Source organism: Pantherophis guttatus, chromosome 2 (assembly GCF_059756535.1).
Source record: "Pantherophis guttatus breed Tessera chromosome 2, ASM5975653v1, whole genome shotgun sequence".
In the NCBI taxonomy this organism is placed as follows: domain Eukaryota; kingdom Metazoa; phylum Chordata; class Lepidosauria; order Squamata; family Colubridae; genus Pantherophis; species Pantherophis guttatus.
The window spans coordinates 29,526,596-29,546,305 of NC_142064.1; the positions used below are offsets into that span (position 1 = coordinate 29,526,596).

Sequence of the window (19,710 nt, forward strand, 5' to 3'; positions counted from 1 at the left end):
ACAAAATGGATTTCTACTAACCTGAAGGCTTACACCACCACATGCCTTGTCATCAATTATTGCCTTATATATATTTTGATATACATTTACCACATAATAATCTTTCAGCTTCTGATTTTGCTCATGTAAGGTTTTAATGGGACTTTTCTGCTGTAATGCTCTCCTGTCAGAATTGAAGTACTCTACAACTTTCAGAGAGCTGTGTAAATTAACTCAAACTGCTGGATATTAATTGTAAAGAGTGCTGATAGGAATCCGTATATGTCTGTGATTCAACACACTCTGGCCAAATAATTACATTAAGAGAAGAGGGCAGGAAATGGCAAAGGAAAAAGCAGCTAATGGTTATAAAAGAAGACCATCCCTATTAATAAAAGAAATCAAGTCATGTAAAATTAAGGGCAGAGAAGTAAGGAGATAATAGTATTCTTGTTTTCAAAACAGGATCAATAGCAGCAGGGCTTAAACTTACTTGTGGCTACATCAAGTCTACAAACCCTAACACCAGGGGTGAAATCCAGCAGGTTCTGAAAGTTTCTGGAGAACTGGTAGTGGAAATTTTGAGTAGTGCGGAAAACTGGCAAATATCACCTCTGGCTGGCCCCAGAGTGGGGTGGGAATGGGGATTTTGCAGTATCCTTCCCCTGCCATGCCCACCAAGCCACACCCACCAAGCCACATCACGCCCACCAAGCCACGCCCACAGAACCGGTAGTAAAAAAAATTGGATTTCACCACTGCCTAACACCTGCATATATGAATATCTTGTATTTTAGAAGTATTTTACTCTATAAATGTTTATCTGCAATGAAACATTATCTTCATTAGCATGTCTTCAAGTCATACATGCCTATCCTGTAATATAAAGCAGTAAGTACAGAAAAGCACCATTTCAAGTAAGTCACATCCATACATCTGAGGTTTTGATTGGGATAAGTACTAAGTCACCTTTAACACTGATTTGGTATCAACTTTATTATAGTTATACATTTTCTAATGATGTGGGCTGTAAGAATTAGCAATTACAAGATGACTTTACAAAATTTAAATTGCAGGCTCAGGGACTCAATCTAGAACAAGGAAACAGCTAACATTTCTCTATTCATATGGTTTCCTTCCTATTCTCCCATTTTGTATCTGCATTTTCTTTTTCTTTAAATTCAGTGATTCAGTTCGGTGCCCAGTTTTGCTCTTAGATCAATAAAAATGTAATGTGCCACCAAGTGAAAGGAAGAAGAAAAACGTATGGGCAACCCATCCTATCTGTATTATATTTCACAGAAGTGAAAATGCTTTACTTTGCATTTTGTAGTAGCAATGGTATTTAAAGCTTAGCTTTAAATCAGTGCTAACTTTCCTGTGATATGATTTAACAATCCCTTCTGGGAAGAGAAAATAAGTATGACACGCACATGAAGTTTCCCAGTATAGTCTTCTCTGTTCATTTCACCTAGAATTCTGTGCATGTAAAGACTGGTTTTCCTCTTTCCTAAGAGAATGGGAAAGTCCCCTGGAGCAGCAAGCCTGGGCATACATTAACAGACGAATTACTGTGCTTTATTTACATCCCACCTGTATTCCCCAAAGGAACTCAGGGCAATATATGTAGGCGTTCTCTGGAAGCTTGCAATACAGGTAGCAGATTTGCTCAGATTCAATTAGGATGTCAGCTTTAAATGCAGGCTGCAGCATGGCTAAAATAGCATGTTTCCCCAACAATATTTTTATTCATTCTGTAACTTAACATGCTCTTTTAGCCATGCATCAATGTCCTTCAAACCATGGGAGCTGATTGCAATATTCCTCATTCCTTCAGTCAGGGAAATGGTTACCAATAAATCTGATGTTCCTGCCAGAAATGACTACAACCACTACTACTACTACATGCTGAAAGCTTAACCTGTATCTGCAGTGCACTTCGTTATATTTAAATCTTCTTTGTTAGATGTTATCCAACTCTGGCTGAAATTCTGTAGTTCCATATTCAAGTTCCCCATTCTTGCATCGATGGATTCCCAGCAACTTTTAATAAGGAACAATTGCAGCAATTCATTTAAAAATACACAAAATATCTTTATCCAGCACCATTGTACAACACTGAAGGAAAATCAAAATGGTGGAAAAACCACTCTTAAATTTGAGCGCATAAGTCAATAGACACAGCTGGTCATTTGCATTCTTTTAGCGAGTCGTTAAGGTCACCTGGACAAGGTCACCTGTGTCCTCAGGGTCCTCAGGGTCACCTGAGTAGTGCAAATTAGCCTTCTTGGAACTGTTGAAAGGTTCTACCACTTTTTAGGATTACAACACAGTCCTTTCAACAGTTCCAAGAAGGCTCCACACCAATTTGCACCACTCAGATGACCCTGAGGACACATAAATCTCCAAGTGACCTTAATGACTCACTAAAAGAATGCAAATGTCCAGCTGTCTGCAAGGAGTATAAATCCTTCCATTCTCCACCACCCAGTCAAGCTGAAGAAGCTTCTTGGATGAGAAGCGAAACGTCTTCAAAGAAAAACCAGAAAGTACAGTTGTCACTTGAAAAAGCACCTTTGGGACACCCAGAAGTGAAAGTCATTCCTGACTAAATGGGCCCCAGGAAGTACAAATATGCTGGATATAACACATGTTGGCCTTCATTTACAATAAGGATATTAAAGGCTGCCCCATGTTCTGAATTTTTACAATCATTTTCACTGATCTGGATTTTTTTTTTTTAAAAAAAAAGATATTGCTTTCTTTCTATTCAAACAGGAAGGAAAATATAGAAATATTTTCATGTTTGAATCAAATTCATATTAAATGTATTATGAAGGAATTCCTCTGTTCCTCCTTTTTTCCAGCTACAGAGAGAGTTGGAGAGATGTGTAGAGGGAAAACAATAGTAAAAGCAACCTCCTCGTAGCAATAAAGCTCATAAAAATTACATAAGGTAGCTTGAATGAGCCAAAAACAAAAACTTGGGAAACTGGAAGATAGATTTCAGATCAAACAGAAATTCTACCTATATACTTATATGAGCTACAAGTAAGATTTATGGACTTTTAAAAGGCTTTATAAAGTACTTATACATCAGGAACAAATTATCCAAAGTGTGCCATATTCACAAGATGGTAACATCACTTTATTAAAATAGTGTGACTGATTTAAGGTGTCTTACCTGTTATGGTTGCTTTGTTGATAGATGGTTGGTTACACATTGGTGACCGTCTGAGGAAAAAGGAAGAGAGAGAATAATATATATACATATATATAAGGCATCATCCTGAAATCATGTATTCATGTATTATTAGATGTCCATGGGAAAGACTGAGATATTTTTTAAAAAATAAATAAAAATACAAATTAATAATATAAAGGCTATACTCAATGCAACATAGAAAATACACGGGTTGAGGTTATACGTGTTTCCCTCCTCCCCCAGGGTCTGAAGCAGAGGTGGGTTTCAGCAGGTTCTGACCAGTTCTGGAGAACCGGTAGCAGAAATTTTGAGTAGTTTGGAGAACCGGTAAATACCACCTCTGACTGGCCCCGCCCCCATCTATTCTCTGCCTCCTGAGTCCCAGCTGATCGGGAGGAAATGGGGATTTTGCAGTAACCTTCCCCTGGAGTGGGGAGGGAATGGAGATTTATTTTTCAAAGTAAGTATGGTCATATCATGTACACGAGGAAGGTTGGAACTTTCCTCATTTTCAGCAGATGGGACTTATTTTTTTTTCTCTCTCTCTTTTTTTGTAATAACTGTCATTTGTATTCCCTTCTCAAAGCAGTCGGAAGCCATGCTGCTGATTTTCAGCAACTGCATTTAGAGATGCCAAAACAAATAGAATTTGGAGGGCTCCTGCAGGCCTCAGGTTAAATGAAGCCCATCTTTGTTTTACGTTGTTGTGTTTAAGCATGCTTACATAATGGAGAATGTATGCAATGGAAAAGGTGCATTTAAATAAAAGCAAACTTGACAGAAAAAAACCCACACTTACTTGCTAGGTGCTCGATCCGGAAGGTTGGTCAATGCAGCAAAATTGTTCCGTACAGTACGTAAACTGGCAAGCACCTGTAAGCAAACAAAGTGCATAAAAATTTACTCTCAAGATTCCTCAGGTATGCTGCTTTTCTCCCCCTGATTTATTTGGCAACAATAAACAGACAGCTTTCTGAACAGATGGCTTCCTAAACAAAAGTTATTGTGTGATCTGAAGAGAAACCAGAGTTATTAATCTTCTCAGGATATCTTTTTGTGTGTGCCTGAAATGATTGCTCATTATTTTGCAATGCATACATACTACAATGATACTAGGGTGATAGTTTTAGTCAGGGGTGAAATCCAGCAGATTCTGACAGATTCTAGAGAACCAGTAGCGGAGATTTTGAGCAGTTCGGAGAACTGGCAAATACCGCCTCTGACTGGCCCCAGAGTGGGATGGGAATGGAGATTTTGCAATATCCTTCCCCCAGGAGTTGGGAGGGAATGGGGATTTTGCAGTATTCTTCCCCTGGAGTGGGGTGGGAATAGAGATTTTGCAGTATCCTTCCCCTGCCACGCCCACTAAGCCACACCACGCCCACCAAGCCACGCCCACAGAACCGGTAGTTTTAGTGGTAGTTTCACCACTGGTTTTAGTGCTCTCTTCCTTACTAAAACACCAATTCATTATTTGTTTTCGAAAAGTAGCCTTTGTCTTTGTAGGGAAAGCAACATTTCCTAGAAATCAACTCCTATTCCTTTCTCAAATGATAAAATTTTGACAATACTTTTTTTTGTGCTACTTGTATCCAAATTATGACAAAAATAAAACATCCGTGCGGTAAAAACCTTTTAATATTTGGTAGCTAAATGAAATAAGGACATTTTCAAATAAATTCATTCAATCCTTGTTTTGTTGATAACACACTGGCATGTACGTTTGAGAATAATTCTTTATATGCTTAAAGAGAAATAGTTACCATTATAGTGTTCTAACTAATACCAGCTGGGGAAATATTAACAAATGCAGCTGTTTAGGATATCTATATTCACCAGAACTAGGCTGGCTTTCAGTCCTGAACATCTGTCTTGAGAACTTTTGTCAAGCATTTTGCCTTTGCAATCATCACTTAGATGTGTCTAGCACCGTCAAAGTGCATCATATTATATAGTGTGTGACTAATGATAGATTGTGACTTCAACAAACAATGTAGGTAAAAATAAAAGTTGTTTCTTTGGCCAGTTAAGATTATACTGTAGCTGGGATTATAATTCTTCCAATGCTATAGTTAGAAGCCTGAAACTGAAAATAGAAAGTCTCCTTTTTTCTATCCGGCCATATAACATGTGGTACCTACCTGAGCAAACGGTGTCACAATCAAGTCATCTCCATGTCTAGAAAACAAAACACAAAACATAAATCAATATTGACATATTTTAAGATCCATCTTCTATATTACAGCTCAAAATCTTCACTATTTTATAAATTATTTTCATCAGCCTCACCATAAGTTACTTCCTCTTGCTTTACTCTTTCCACCTCTGGTTGTCAGATGCATCACAAATTATAAAACAGTTGTAATTTAGTCATTTCTAAGCATCCATGAGCTGTGGTGGTGCAGTGGTTAGAGTGCAGTACTGCAGGTTACTTCTGCTGACTGCTGGCTGAGTGCAATTTGGCAGTTCAAATCTCACCAGGTTCAAGGTTGACTCAGCCTTCCATCCTTCTGAGGTCGGTAAAATGAGAACCCAGATTGTTGGGGGCAATATGCTGACTCTGTAAACCGCTTAGAGGGGGCTGGAAAGCACTGTGAAGTGGTATAAATCTAAGTGCTATTACTATCCATGATACCAAATTCACTTCAATTGGAAAGAAGCTACAACTATATATTGTAAAAAGATCACTATGAATCCGTGTCTGTTTTCTTACCATTTATAGCATAGAATTAGGCAGAAGACTGGGTCATTCATAATTATTGAATTTTATTGGAGAGGGCAGCCCTTTTAAGCACCAAAAGCAACTGAATTAACTATTACTAATAGAGAACAATTTATAAAAACTGAACAAACTACTGCAGATGATAAGGAATTATTTTGTAGATTAATAAAGTCTCAATAAAACTTTTCTACTTATTTACTTGTCCATAGTATCACCTACCAGCAATCATACCCACATCATACTGTGATATCAGAATCAGGGTGATTCATCTTGGCAGGTGAAGGAAAAGAGCAAGAGATTATCACAATTTTGACTACAAGAAAAGACTTTTCTATGCAGCCCAAATGTTTTCATGCATTTAATTTGATGCGAAAGTTAACACATGAAGATATGAATCAGTGGTGAAATGTAAAATTTGTTACTACCGGTTCTGTGGGCGTGGCTTGGGTGGGGGGGGGGTAATGTGACTGGGTGGGCGTTGCCAATTTTTTTTTTTTTACTTTTAAAAGCATTTTTTCTACAACCTTAAGAGGTTGCAGAAAAAAATGCTTTTAGAAGCCTCTGCCGCTCAGGCAACTCAGCTGGGATCACCAGAGGCTTTTAAAGGCATTTTTTTCCTACAACCTCTTCGGCCAAAGAGGTTGCAGAAAAAAATGTTTTTATTATTTATTATTTATTGGTTATTGGTTCGATTTATATGCCGCCCTTCTCCGGAGACTCAGGGCGGCTTACAATGCATTAAGCAATAGCCCTCATACTTTTGTATATGCCTGCTTAGTAGGGCTTTCGGGGCCCCCCTAAGCAGTGTTCTTTTTTTTATATACAAAGTCAGCTTATTGCCCCCACAATCCGGGTCCTCATTTTACCTACCTCAGAAGGATGGAAGGCTGAGTCAACCTTAGAAGCCTCTGATGATCCCAGCTGAGCAGCGCATCAGAGGCTTTTTAAAAAACTTTTAAAAGCATTTTTTTGGCCGAAGAGGTTGTAGAAAAAAATGCTTTTAAAAGTTAAAAAAAAAAAAGCCTCTGATGATCGTGCGGCTCAGCTGGGCATGGGGGCGGGACAGGGATTTTTGCTACTGGTTCTCCGAATCACCCGCCACCATCGCTACCGGATCAGGCAATCCAGTCCGAACCGGGAGCATTTCACCCTGGATATGAATGTATGTGATACTTTCTCTTGTAGAAAGTATCTGTTTAGATTAAATAGGTAATATAGGTAGTCCACAACTTACAAGGACAATTGAGCCCAAAATTTCTGTTGTTAAGTGAGATATTTGTTAAATGAGTTTTGCCCCATTTTACGACTGTGCAAGTTAGTAACCAGTTCGTTAAGAGCATCTGGTTTCCCTGTTAACTTTGCTTGTCAGAAGGTTGCAAAAGGTGATTACATGACCTTGGGACAGAGCAATGGCCATAAGTATGAACTGGTTGCCAAGCATCTGAATTTAGATCACAATATCATCAGTGGTGAATTTCAAAATTTTTTACTACTGGTTCTGTGGGTGTGGCTTAGTGGGCATGGCATGACTTGGTGGGAGTGGCAGGGGAAGGTTGCTGCAAAATCCCCATTTCCTCCTGATCAGCTGGGATTTGGGAAGCAGAGAATAGATGGGGACGGGGCCAGTCAGAGATGGTATTTACCGGTTCTCCGAATTACTCAAAATTTCCACTACCAGTTCTCCAGAACTGGTCAGAACCTGCTGAAACCCACCTCTGATGATCATTCTGCAAATATCATAACTGAAAAATGGTTGTAAGTCTCATATTTCAGTGCCATTGTAACTTTGAACATTCAGAAAATGAACTGTTGTAAGTCGAGGACTACCTGTATAATAGAAAGTGACTGGTTCCTGTTTTAAACTGGCATATTCAAAAAGAGTGAAAACAAATAATCAGGCTTTGTAATGCAGCCTGACAAATATGGTACCCAATAACCCAGAACAATTACAAAGCTTCAAACTCACGGCTTCAGCTTCTGGTTTCTTAGGAGACCAGCAAGAGAAGCCGGGGATTTTCTCTCTGGACATTTACAGCAAACAAAACACAATCAGGGATTCCCAGTTGGAACACTATGTGCAATTGTCACAGAGGAAAATTCCCTAATTTGGTTGTTACATCTACTGGTGGGAGGAGGAATAATTTGGCAACCTGAACCTACTGCTGAATCTGATTTATTGGAACTTGCAAATTGGCTCAAATGGTTCCAATTACTGCTGCAATTTAATATCATTTTTTTTTTTTACTATAGACAATACTTGACCATTTTTGAATAAGTATAACAGACTGAGTCATAAAGCAATGTTCTTAAAAAGAAAGAGCTGGCTACTTTACAGCCTGGGTTGCAATTTTATGAACTTTCTCCTAGGAATAAAGTTTATTCATCTCATTTCTACATGAAATAAGTATCTGATTATGATATATTGATTGTATTTATGGTTATTACTTTTTTTTCCTCTGCAGGATTTTTGCACTTATTCACCACTATGGCTATCAAGCAAAATAATGTTCTTGTTCATTCTATCTATCTATCCATCCATCCATCCATCCATCCATCCATCCATCCATCCATCCATTTAGTGTGTGTGAGAGAGAGGGAGGAAGGGGGGAGAGAGAGGGGGATCTTGGTATCCCAACTGACTTGATCAGATTTTTCAGATCACTGTACACTGATCAGGAAGCAACAGTGAGAACATTTTATGGCAATACAGATTGGTTCAGGATCAGTAAGGGAGTTAGACCATTTTACCATTTTTGTTCAATCTGTATGCTGAAGTTATGAGGAATTTAGATCTGGAACCGCCTGGAACTGAAGATTGGGGGAAGAACAATACACAATTTGAGGTATGTAGATGATACAACACTATTGGTTAGGTGATCTTGAGTTAATCACTTTCTCCCCCTCCTAGGAAACAGGCAATGGCAAATCACTTCTGAAATCTTACCAAAATACCTTGAGGGACTTGCCAGAAGCCAAAGCTAAATTGAGGGTGCAGAGACACAGATACAGTAAAAATGAGAATAAGGTATCTGCAGTTGGTAGGATTGATGAAAAAACTAGAAACTAAACTAGAAACTAAAAACCTGAGAACAGAAATCACCAGAACAGTTTCTCTTTGTATTAAGCAGGCAGAAACATGCTACAGAAGCTTGTCTATAATCACTATAACAAGGTACAGAAAAACTAGAATTACTGAAAAAGCAGTACAACATTGTAATAATGAAGATGCCCTCAGAGTCAAAGAAGCCCCTTTCTCAGTGTCTCAAAGGTGCTTTTTCAAGAGGCAACTGAACTTTCTTTATTTTCTCTTGAAGACATTTCACTTCTCATCCAAGAAGTTTCTTTGGTTATGACTGCGTCAGAGTCAGAACTGAAGAAGCTTCTTGGATGAGAATATGGCTAGTCTAGTGAAGAGAAGGACCAGGGGAGACATGATAGCAGTGTTCCAATACTTGAGGGGCTGCCACAGAGAGGAGGGGGTCAAACTGTTTTCCAAAGCACCTGAAGGCCAGACAAAGATGGAAACTGACCAAGGAGAGATTCAATCTAGAAATGAGGAGGAATTTTCTGACAGTGAGAACAATCAACCAATGGAACAGCTTGCCTTCGGAAGTTGTGGGAGCTTCATCACTTGAGACTTTCAAGAAAAGATTGGACTGCCATTTGTTTTCTGCTTGAGCAGGGGGTTGGACTAGATGACCTATAAGGTCCTTTCCAACTCTATTAATCTATCTATAAGAGAGGCAAAATGTCTTCAAGGAAAAACAAAGGAAGTCCAGTTGCCTCTTGAAAAAGCATCCTTGGGACAACCATGACCTGAATGACTGAGAATCTCCATAGACCTTTCTTCTGTGATGCTTTGGTAACATGTGCTTGGAGGTTAATAGTGACAAAAAGTTGGTCCCTTTGCTGCCATAACTTCTTCGTTATAAACTGTTTCCCCACAGGAGAGGATTTAAGGGGAAATCTTCACCCAAACCTAGGTCTAAGTAAATTACAGGAAGGGAAAGCCAACAATTTTTGCAAATAATTTGCTTAGCAAATATAAGGCTGGTGCTAGAAGGTAGCTAGTCAACTCCAGAATTCATTAAAAAAAAATCAAGCTTATTACAGATGTCAAAGAAAGATAAAGTTCCAGACATGCAATGTACAATTAAAAAAAACCCATAAAATAAAATATAGAAAAACCCTAATGTGTTTCTAGCCTACAACAAAACAACTCCTGAGTTTTCTAGTCTTTCCTGAAGTAACCTCCCTTATCTGGGATTCCAGCCAACTGCAAAATATGCCAACTCTTCCTGCCAAAAACAAATAAAACCTCTGGTTTTCCTCTATTGGTTCTCAGGGGTCACATGACTCTCATCACCTATGGCCAGATTGTTATTTAAAGGGCCAGCTTCTCCTTGCTACAAATATGTTAAGCGTTTACTAAAAATTTTGGTCAAATTAATCATCAATGTGATCAATTTAGGAAAAAAATTGAAATATTTCATTGCAAATGTTATTCCTTAAGGACTAAGGGTTTAACTTGTTCAAATTTAAAAGCAGTTAAATCTGATTCCTTACTAGATATGTTGGTATAGTAATAGCACTTAGACTTATATACTGCTTCACAATACTTTACAGCCCTCTCTTGGTGGTTTACCGAGTCAGCATATTGCTCCCAACAATCTGGGTTCTCATTTTACCCATCTTGGAAGGATGGAAGAATGAGTCAACCACTGGTGAGACTTGAACTGCCGAATTGCTGGCAGCTGGCAATCAGCAGACGTAGCCTGCAGTACTGCATTTTAACCACTGCGCCAGTACGGCTCTTATATAACCTACTGCCAAACTTATTTTTGTCCTGTACGTAACAGGAGTTGTAGGTATATAAAAATGGCTCCGTTCTTTTTTTTCCATAGTGAATCAAATTTAAACCAAGTAAAAAAGAATTTTCTATTTTACTTAGCAAACCACTTCAGATTTTACTAACAACTCAGGAAATAATGAGCATTTTGGAGATAAAGCAAATGTCAAATGCATTGCATTAAACAGAAAGAAAGAATGTCAACCTTAGCAAATTTCTAAATATGGGAAAAGGTTATTATTCTTTAAGGCAACGTTCTCAACCTTGGCATCTTTAATGTGTGTGAATGCTGCTTTAAGGCTGTAACTGAAGAAGACAGGAAAAACCTCATTCAGCCATTATTAGCAAAGTTCTTAGCTCAAAAGAAGGGTTTTCCCCCCCTCCATTTCCCCCATTCTCCGTATCTATATAAGCTTCTGTTTCTAAAATTGTGCGCTTGTGCGTGTGTTTATGGAAATGAATATATCAAGTAAGCAAAATCAAGGTTTTTAAAATGAAAAAAAAATTCTTATTCATATATCTGCTTAATTCATAGTCAATACATAGTCAAGTAAAAGATTTGAAACTGGTGAAACATTGAGAAAGTGGGCAACATTGCATGGCACTCTTAGCAATGGCTGCCATGAGGTAAGAAGCGAACATTTTCATTCTGATCTGGATTCTGATGAATTCATAGTCATCTCTATGTAGTTTTCTGGCAGCAATACAGGAATCATCTGCCACAGCCTTCTTCCAGGAAACTTTTCCTCAACTTTTTTTCTAGCCTACAGCCATGGAATTCCTCTGAGGTTCTTTTCCAAATACAAACCAGATTTGACTGCTTAATTTTAAATCAGCCAAGGTCAGTTCAACATACGCCACAGAAAATTTGCCTACTCAAAAAAAAAAAAAAAAAAAAAAAAAAAGGCCATATAGAGCCTTGGGCTAGTTGCAAAACTAGTTCACACTATTAGCTCTAGCATTCTGGGATGCTTTTTCCTGCTCCTGTCCACAGTTTAACTTTTTTTTTTTATGACACATTTCCAATGAATTCCAGCTGAGCAAGCAAATTTCAGAATGATTATTTAATTAAAATAGTATAAAACAAATAATGCATGGGTGGAGCAGGAGGTATTGCAGGAAGTATCTGCGGGTGTTATATTTTCTCCTTTTGAATACAGTGTTCTACCTGGCAAAACATTACTTTTATTGTTACAATGTCAACTTGAGTGTGTAAAACGGAAAAGTAAAGAAGGAGAAGGAAATGGATAAAAAAAAAGAAAGCGGGGAAGTGGGGGAAGAGGGAAAAATATATTTGGGAGGCAGCTAAAAAAGAACTCCAATACTAAGTGTTCAAAATTTAGAAAACTTAGAGTGTTCTAAATTCTGCTTTCTAGGAGTTTAGAAAGCAAACTAGAGGTACTTGGGATCAATTTTCCACAAAATCTTAGCAACAAGGAATCCAAGAGCAACTATTGTTTTAAAGGGGGAGTAGAAAGAGGACTGGGTATCAATGCAAGATGGGAAGAGGCTTCAAGGAAATTACCCTAAAAGAGAACTTAATAGCCAATAAGGTAAAGATCTAAGGTAATCTGTAAAAATATTCAAAAGAAGTGAAAGAAAATTCATGCAGTTTTCTTTTACTTTTCTGTACAAAAGGAATTGGTTTATTTTTGCTATTATTTGCTCATGGGCTATCAACATGATTTGACACTGTTCAATATAAAATTCTCACTTTATATTTAGTAAAGTTGTATTAGCTATGTTGAAAATAAGGAAGCTTAGGCAGATTCAAAACGTCTAATTATTTTAATTAAAATAACATGGTAACCCAACCAGAAGATCTTGTCAACATCAAATCCTGACTATCTAATAAAATTGCAGTAAAGAATTTCCTTGCCTCCTGAAGAGGTTGCAACAGAATTCCTACAACGAAGTTATCAGTTATTTTATTTTCTGTGGGTCATAATCTATGACCTTTAAAACCTGTTTCACAATTCAACAATTCTTATTGTTAATATTCTCCAAATACACAATTTAAATGTGTTTCTGTGAAATTTCCATTCATAAATTCTAATGCCTTTCATTTTCTACATATTAACTATTCTCTCCTTTGGGAAAAAAAAACCTGATTGCAAAGGCTCCAAATACTTACATATCACTGGCAATAGAGGAGTTCCTGGACATAGACTTTGGTGACAGATCATAGTCGCTATCTGATCGGTAGAGAAAGGATTCTCTGCGTTGACTGTGAACAAAATTTGCCTGGAGAATTAGCCCTGATCCAGGGCTTGTCATGGGATCCAAGGGACTCCGTCCCGATGAGGTGCCATTGTCTACGTCGAAACTGCAAAGAAATAAGAATATATTTAAGGCAATGTAACACCTAAGCAACCCCACACAATTAATACCAAGGACAACCTTAACTGACTTGGTGATATTTGGTTCAACTTCAAGATTTCCATCTTGTGGTCGGGCGTGATGGGAGATTAAACCCAGTACATCCAGAGAGCACAAGATTAGAAAACTGGAGGAACATTTTAGCTATATAAAACTTCTTCCTTCTCTGAAGCTAGTTTTCAAATGGATAAAGAAGTTAAAGCAAGGGGGAAAATAATAATAAAAGGAAATAGCAGGAGAATACAGGAGAAAACAAAATAATTTCCTTCTCCACAAATTTTAATGTGGAAAGAAGTAAATTTGGCTTAAATGTGTGGTTACAATTATCTCACTGGCCCGATTGCAAGATTTTTGTAAGTTGTTAAAAATAAAAAAACAAGACTAGTTTCAAAATTTTGAAGTTGTTGGTTCCTATAGTCTTGTTTTACTTTTTTTTGCAGTGGATAAATGTGTCAAACTTTGAAATTTTGTAATTAGTCTTTTTTTTTTAATTCAGTGGAAAGTTTCCATTCCCTAAAAAAGAATATTGTCTTTACATATAACATTTATATATCAGAGATTAGCCTAGATAAATGCCTTTCTTCATTAATTACAGCATTATGGAACAGTCTGCAAACCCAATCCTACCCATAAAACCCATGATGCTGAACCTGTCTCCTGACTGATTTGCACAATTTTATCCTGCTGTTTTCCATATCATAACATAAAGTCCCAGCAGCTGCAAGATTCAATGAGCATCAACACAATTTATCATTATGACAGCAATTCTTTCTAGCACCACAGAAAAATGTAAAAAGCTCTATACTTTCTGACCCATTTTTAATTTCAGACTGAATAGAAAAAGGAATACCATTTTAACTGCTATTTCTGAGAATTAAGATAATTTTTAGGTGATGTTTTATCGTGCAACTGTCCTGCTTCAGTCCTGGACTTTTGTTATGAGCCCAGAAGACAATACTGTCTACCCTTTCTAACTCATTATCTTCTCACATCTATTTTTTGGCATTATTTGATTTCTTCCAACAGAAAACTTTTCAAGTAGGAAAAGAGAAAAGGGCTGCCTAATATATTTGAGTGGGTATTGCTCAGAGGCAACCATCTGGAAACATTTCAATTCCAAAAGATAGGAATGAAAATTTGGACACCTCTACACAATCAGTGAAGGCATGCAGGACTTATGCACAGAATCTGCTTTCTATTAGCTTAGATTAGGGTGCTAGATTTCATTGAGGACCTCATCAGGGTTGTGTTTGATCTTGGGGGCCAGGGTGGACGTAGCCAGGGTAGGCATGGCCAGCTCAACATCACTCGTGTTGGGGGCGCGAGTGCTCTGCCAGCAAAAACAGGCTCCTGAGCTCTGTTTTGGTCATCTGGCTACGATGACCTCTTGCAACCCTCTGCCAGCAAAAATGGAGCTCGCGGGGACCACGTGCGGCCCTCCTGAACTCCATTTTTGTTGGCAGAGGCACCACGGGTCAGTCCTTGGCTGTTTTCAGGGTGGCCCCGCGGGCCAGATCTAAGCAACCCGTGGGCTGGATCTGGCCCCCGGGCCTTGAGTTTGACACTCCTGGTTTAGATAATCTGTCTGAATAACCAGAACTGCTCACTTGATGTGATGGTAATTCTTCAGTAGTTCAAACAAAGCCCAATTCTGATAGGCAAACATCCCCTTACTATTATTGCTACCCATCTAAGTCCTTCTCCATGTGAGCTTTGAATCTTCTGGTGCTTGGCTTGGCTGGTCCTTTTCCTAGTTATTGACAAGCTGCTAAAGCCTTTAGTGTTCTTCAAGGATTTCTTCTTGACCCAAATCAACATGACAAAATATTTAAATGTTTCTGCCATCCTGTCCAGGATCCAGATTATAGTTTGATTTTGATAGAATATAATAAAGAATCAAACAGCTCATAGCATTGTATAATAAATAAAATTCTGAAATCTTAATAAGAGATGAGAGGTGTTCCTTCCTAAATCAAACCCTGGGCAATCTCGCTGTTAGTTCTGAATTAACAGATTTGGATTGAGAAACTACATTTGGAACATTTGTAAATGAAACATTTGTTGCAATACAATACAGTCTCCACTAGATGGAAGTCAAAAACAACAAGGAATACGCTTACACGGTAACAATTCGCATTTGGATTGGATATTGCTTGAGCATTTGTACTAGTATTTCCTTTATGAAATTCTCAGGTCACAGGGGTAGAAAATTGTACTGATCAATGAAAACAAAACAACAGTGAACTGTATTCATATGTGATGCAGTTTCAAGTTCTATTTATATTATTTGTTAACTTCAATGCTATTTAGAAAGCATCTTCTCCAACCCTGTTTTCAAATCAAACTCTTAGTACAATCACAGATCGGTTTTCTGAAGAAGAACAGACTTGGATAGAGATAGTGAAGTGAGGGAAGAAAATAAAATAAACCAAAGGTGGCTTTTAACTTCCTTCGGTAGAGTAAGATTCCTAATAGAGTTATAATATCAACTTTTTATTTATAGATTTATTGGAAGAGTGAAGAAGATCTTAAAGTCCAAACTCAGTGGAGGAAATATCATCATCTTCAAATATCATAACACCTGAGAAATCCTAGTCATAAGATACACAACTAGAATATTGGATTGCACTTAAACAGAACTACAGGTCTTGTATAGAAGACCAGAAAAATAATGATGGTGAATTGGGCTCTTCATTCACGCAGCAGCTTGACAGACTCTATTTACCAAGGAAACTGGATGGGAATGGAATTGTTGCAAATATACCAGAAAATTAAGGAAGAAAAAAGGGCATTGGAAGAATACCTGAAGGACAGCAAAGAAGATGGACTGAAGCTAATAAACTATGAAGGTATGTGGAATATTGGAAACCAAACTGGCTTATAAGAAAGATCAGATAAGGAAAAGAAAAGAAACATGGCAAGTCAAAGTATTAGATGGCCAGTACATTAAAAAAAAAAAGGGGGGGGGGACATGTTGGCTCAAAGGTTAAGAAGATACTGGTCTTGTTGGCCAGAAAGTTTGAGACTCAAGTGTTGGGTAATGGGGTGAGTTCCCATTATTTGTCCCACCTCCTGCTCATTTAGCAGTTCAAAAACATGCAAATGCAAGTAGATAAATAGGTACCACTTCAGTGGGAAGATAACAGCGTATAGTTGTGCTGGCCACATGACCATGGAAATGTCTTCAGATAATGGTGGCTCCCTTCTCTAAGAAACGGAGATGAGCCATACTCACCCCTAGAGTTGAACACAACTGGATAGGGGAAACCTTTACCTTCACATAAAAAAATAACCTTAGCAAGTATATGACAACAAGACCTGGCAATGGCTAAAAGTAGGAAAGTTGAACTCCTCCTGTAGGAATGGAATTCAAATCTTCAGATCTCTTTCGGCCAGTCCCTAGAGACAAAAGAGAGCTGAAATCCAAGCAGAGAGTATGGTAAGGTAAGGACTGTGGGGTGCTTCAGGTGGGTGGGGGAGGCTGTGGGAGCAGTGAGGTTAAAGGGGACTTTCTTATCTTATAATAGTGTGAGTATTGAAGGGCAGATCAGAGATTTATTAAGAATTCTTGTTCACTTCAAATAATGACTGATAAACAGGAAAACCTGGGCTAATGTATCATTATTTCCAGAACAGTAATATGTTTTAAGGTAAGGGGACGTGGTGACTCAATGGCTAAGACGCTGAGTTTGTCGATCGAAAGGTCGGCAGTTCAGCGGTTCGAATCCCTAGTGTGGTGTAATGGTGTGAGCTCCCGTTACTTGTCCCAGCTTCTGCCAACCTAGCAGTTCGAAAGCATATAAAAAATGCAAGTAGAAAAATAGGGACCACCTTTGGTGGGCAGGTAACAGTGTTCCGTGCCCCTTTGGTATTTAGTCATGCCGGCCACATGACCACAGAGACGTTATCTGACACCGCTGGCTCTTCGGCTTTGAAATGGAAATGAGCACCAGCCCCTAGAGTCAGGAATGACTAGCACATATGTGCAAGGGGAACCTTTACCTTTAATATGTTTTAATGAATATCAATGTATTTTATACTTCGGTTATGTTTCTTTTATTAATAGGATAAATCTGTAAATTGTGAATACATTAGATCAGGATGTAAGAAACAAGAGAACTTACTAGTAAGCGACTCTATTAAACCTGTTTCCTTTCTTTAAAACAGCAGCATAAAAAAAAATACACACACATTCTGCATTCCAACTTTCTGGCTGCATAAAAATCTGGCTACATACAGCATAAAATGTTCTTAAGTAAACATAATAGGAACACGGAATACTGTTGAATACCAAGCCAGCCCATCATGTTCAGTACTGTTTACAGAGGTTCTCCAGAGTTTCATACAATAATTTTGCAATCTGGAAATGCCAAGACCTTCTATACGCAAAACATGTACTCTATCATTAAGCTACGGCTATTTAAAAACTAGATCTGTAAAACATGTACCCAGGCACCATCCTGAATATGCATTATTCATTGATAATTAGACAGGAGGATTTTAAACAAAGTTTTAATGGACAAATTGTGTAAGTTAATTGTTTTAAAACTTTACACCCCTTCTAGCAAATAAAAGTCACTTGATGTCACCTATCAACTTTAACAACTTCCCTGCTGAAACATCTATTCATGATATTCTCTCTTAATGATACCCAGAAGAATGTATTGGTATCTTTTTATACAAAACAGTAAAAATTCGTTCTTACCTATATAGGGTTTACATTTACAAACAGCACTCTCAAAATAGACGGTGAAATGGCATTTGAGACCTTCCCTGCAGCTTATATATTCACCTCTGTACCAAATGGCAGTTGGGTCTCCTCATTCAAAAATTATGAAGAACTTTATCCAGAAGCCAAAGCATTAATTAAAGGTGGGTAAAGGAATTGCCTGTAAATATTTCTGCTGTTGATTCAGACAGTAACCTTAAAAATGGTTTGAATCCAGCCCAATCACTCTGATCAATTTGTAAACAGGATATGGTAAGTTTCACACAGATAAGAGCTATAAACTCTGTTAACTGCAATTCACCTTTTATAAACAGAATGCACATAAAACTGTATCAACTGGGAAAAAGAGTTATATTTTTCCATATTTGCACACATTTATCACTGCTTTCCCCATATTTCCCAAGTGAGAGGATGGAATGAATTTCAGTCCAAGGATAACATTCTATACTGGCTTGCATATACTAGCAAAAAAGTACAAGTTTTGTTCATTTCATAGAATTATATAACAAAACGTGTATGTATTTATTTCCCTATAGTACAAAAATCAGCATAAATCAATTCATTAAGGGTATCTAATGAGTACATACTGAAAGTATTAATGAGTCCATGCGGAAAGTATAATACAAGAAAGTATATGTGTACGTTTACATATATATTTATATGTCTCTGCAGTCACTTAAAACACGGGGAAAGGAAAAAAATATAAGTAGTTCTCATTTACTGATAGTTTGTTCAGTGACAAATTTAAATTTATGAAGGTGCTGAAAAAGGTGATCTATGACCAGTCCCTGAACTTGTGGCCATAGCATTGCAGTCATGTGATCATGAAAACAGAATTACAGAACAACTGGTACCTTGGAGATCTTGATTTGGGTTATTCAGATGCTTGGCAACTGGCACATATTTAAAACAGTCGCAACGTCCTGCAGTCATGTGATTGCCATTTGCGACCTTTACAGTTGACCAGGCAATATGGCAACTGGTAAGAGGTTGCAAGTCCTGGTCCCATGATATCACACTTAATGACTGCAGCTGGTTTGCTGCACGACCAAAGCAGAATTGATGTCATAAGTCAAGTGCAATCAAGTGATGTTTCACTTGTTGACTATGTTGCTTAGCAACATAGAAACTGCTGGTTTCAATTGTGGCCAGTAAGTGGAGGGCTACCTACAGTATATCTAAGCTTCAAGGCCAAGCTTCAGTTATGGGAAAGAAATGGCAGAATGAGAACATGAGAAAATGAAAAACTTAAACTCTTTAGCTTTCTTTCTAGCAAAACCTATTAACCCCGAGGCATTTTTGGTCCCTTTTTTAAAACTTCTTTAAGCTAAGAATTTTTTACATGCTTGGTAATTCCAACTCAGTATGCACTTTTCCTAGATATCCTCTAGAACTGTGTTTCTCAACCTTGGTAGCTTGAAGATGGGTGGACTTCAACTCCCAGAATCCCCCAGCCAGCGCTGCTGGCTAGGGGATTCTGGGAGTTGAAGTCCACCCATCTTCAAGCTACCAAGGTTGAGAAACACTGCTATAGAATTATACCACTTGTGTTCAACTTAGAAAAGTATTTTTTAAAAAAAGATTCTGAATCACCTTTTGCTCTAATGAACTAAGCAATTCAGTGACCTTGAATTTTAGCTCTGATTAACAACATTTTTGAACAGCATCCTTCTTTCTTCATGCCCATCTCCCCAATAGGAGAATTTGAGGCTATCCAATTACGTTGACTGGATACAGACTTAAGGAAAATCAATGAAAAGGTCAGCATTATATAGTGTATATCATGGAACCACATATGTTAGTAATGGCTACTAGATCAAAAAGTTTTAAAATAGCATGAGATAAAT

The 19,710-nt window shown here is 37.8% G+C and overlaps 1 protein-coding gene across 10 annotated transcripts in view; it reads right to left on the minus strand.

Moving 5' to 3' along the window:
• The window catches only part of PDE4D (phosphodiesterase 4D), a 706,231-nt gene that overhangs the window by 108,778 nt on the left and 577,743 nt on the right, over positions 1–19,710 (minus strand). For all 10 annotated transcript variants that reach the window (XM_060690685.2, XM_034440934.3, XM_034440942.3 and 7 more), the window contains 4 exons: positions 12,890–13,081; positions 5,326–5,362; positions 3,984–4,057; positions 3,164–3,213 (listed from right to left, as the gene is read on the minus strand). In XM_060690685.2, coding sequence (XP_060546668.1) covers positions 3,164–3,213; positions 3,984–4,057; positions 5,326–5,362; positions 12,890–13,081 — 353 coding nt within the window. The remainder of the gene's footprint in view (positions 1–3,163; positions 3,214–3,983; positions 4,058–5,325; positions 5,363–12,889; positions 13,082–19,710) is intronic.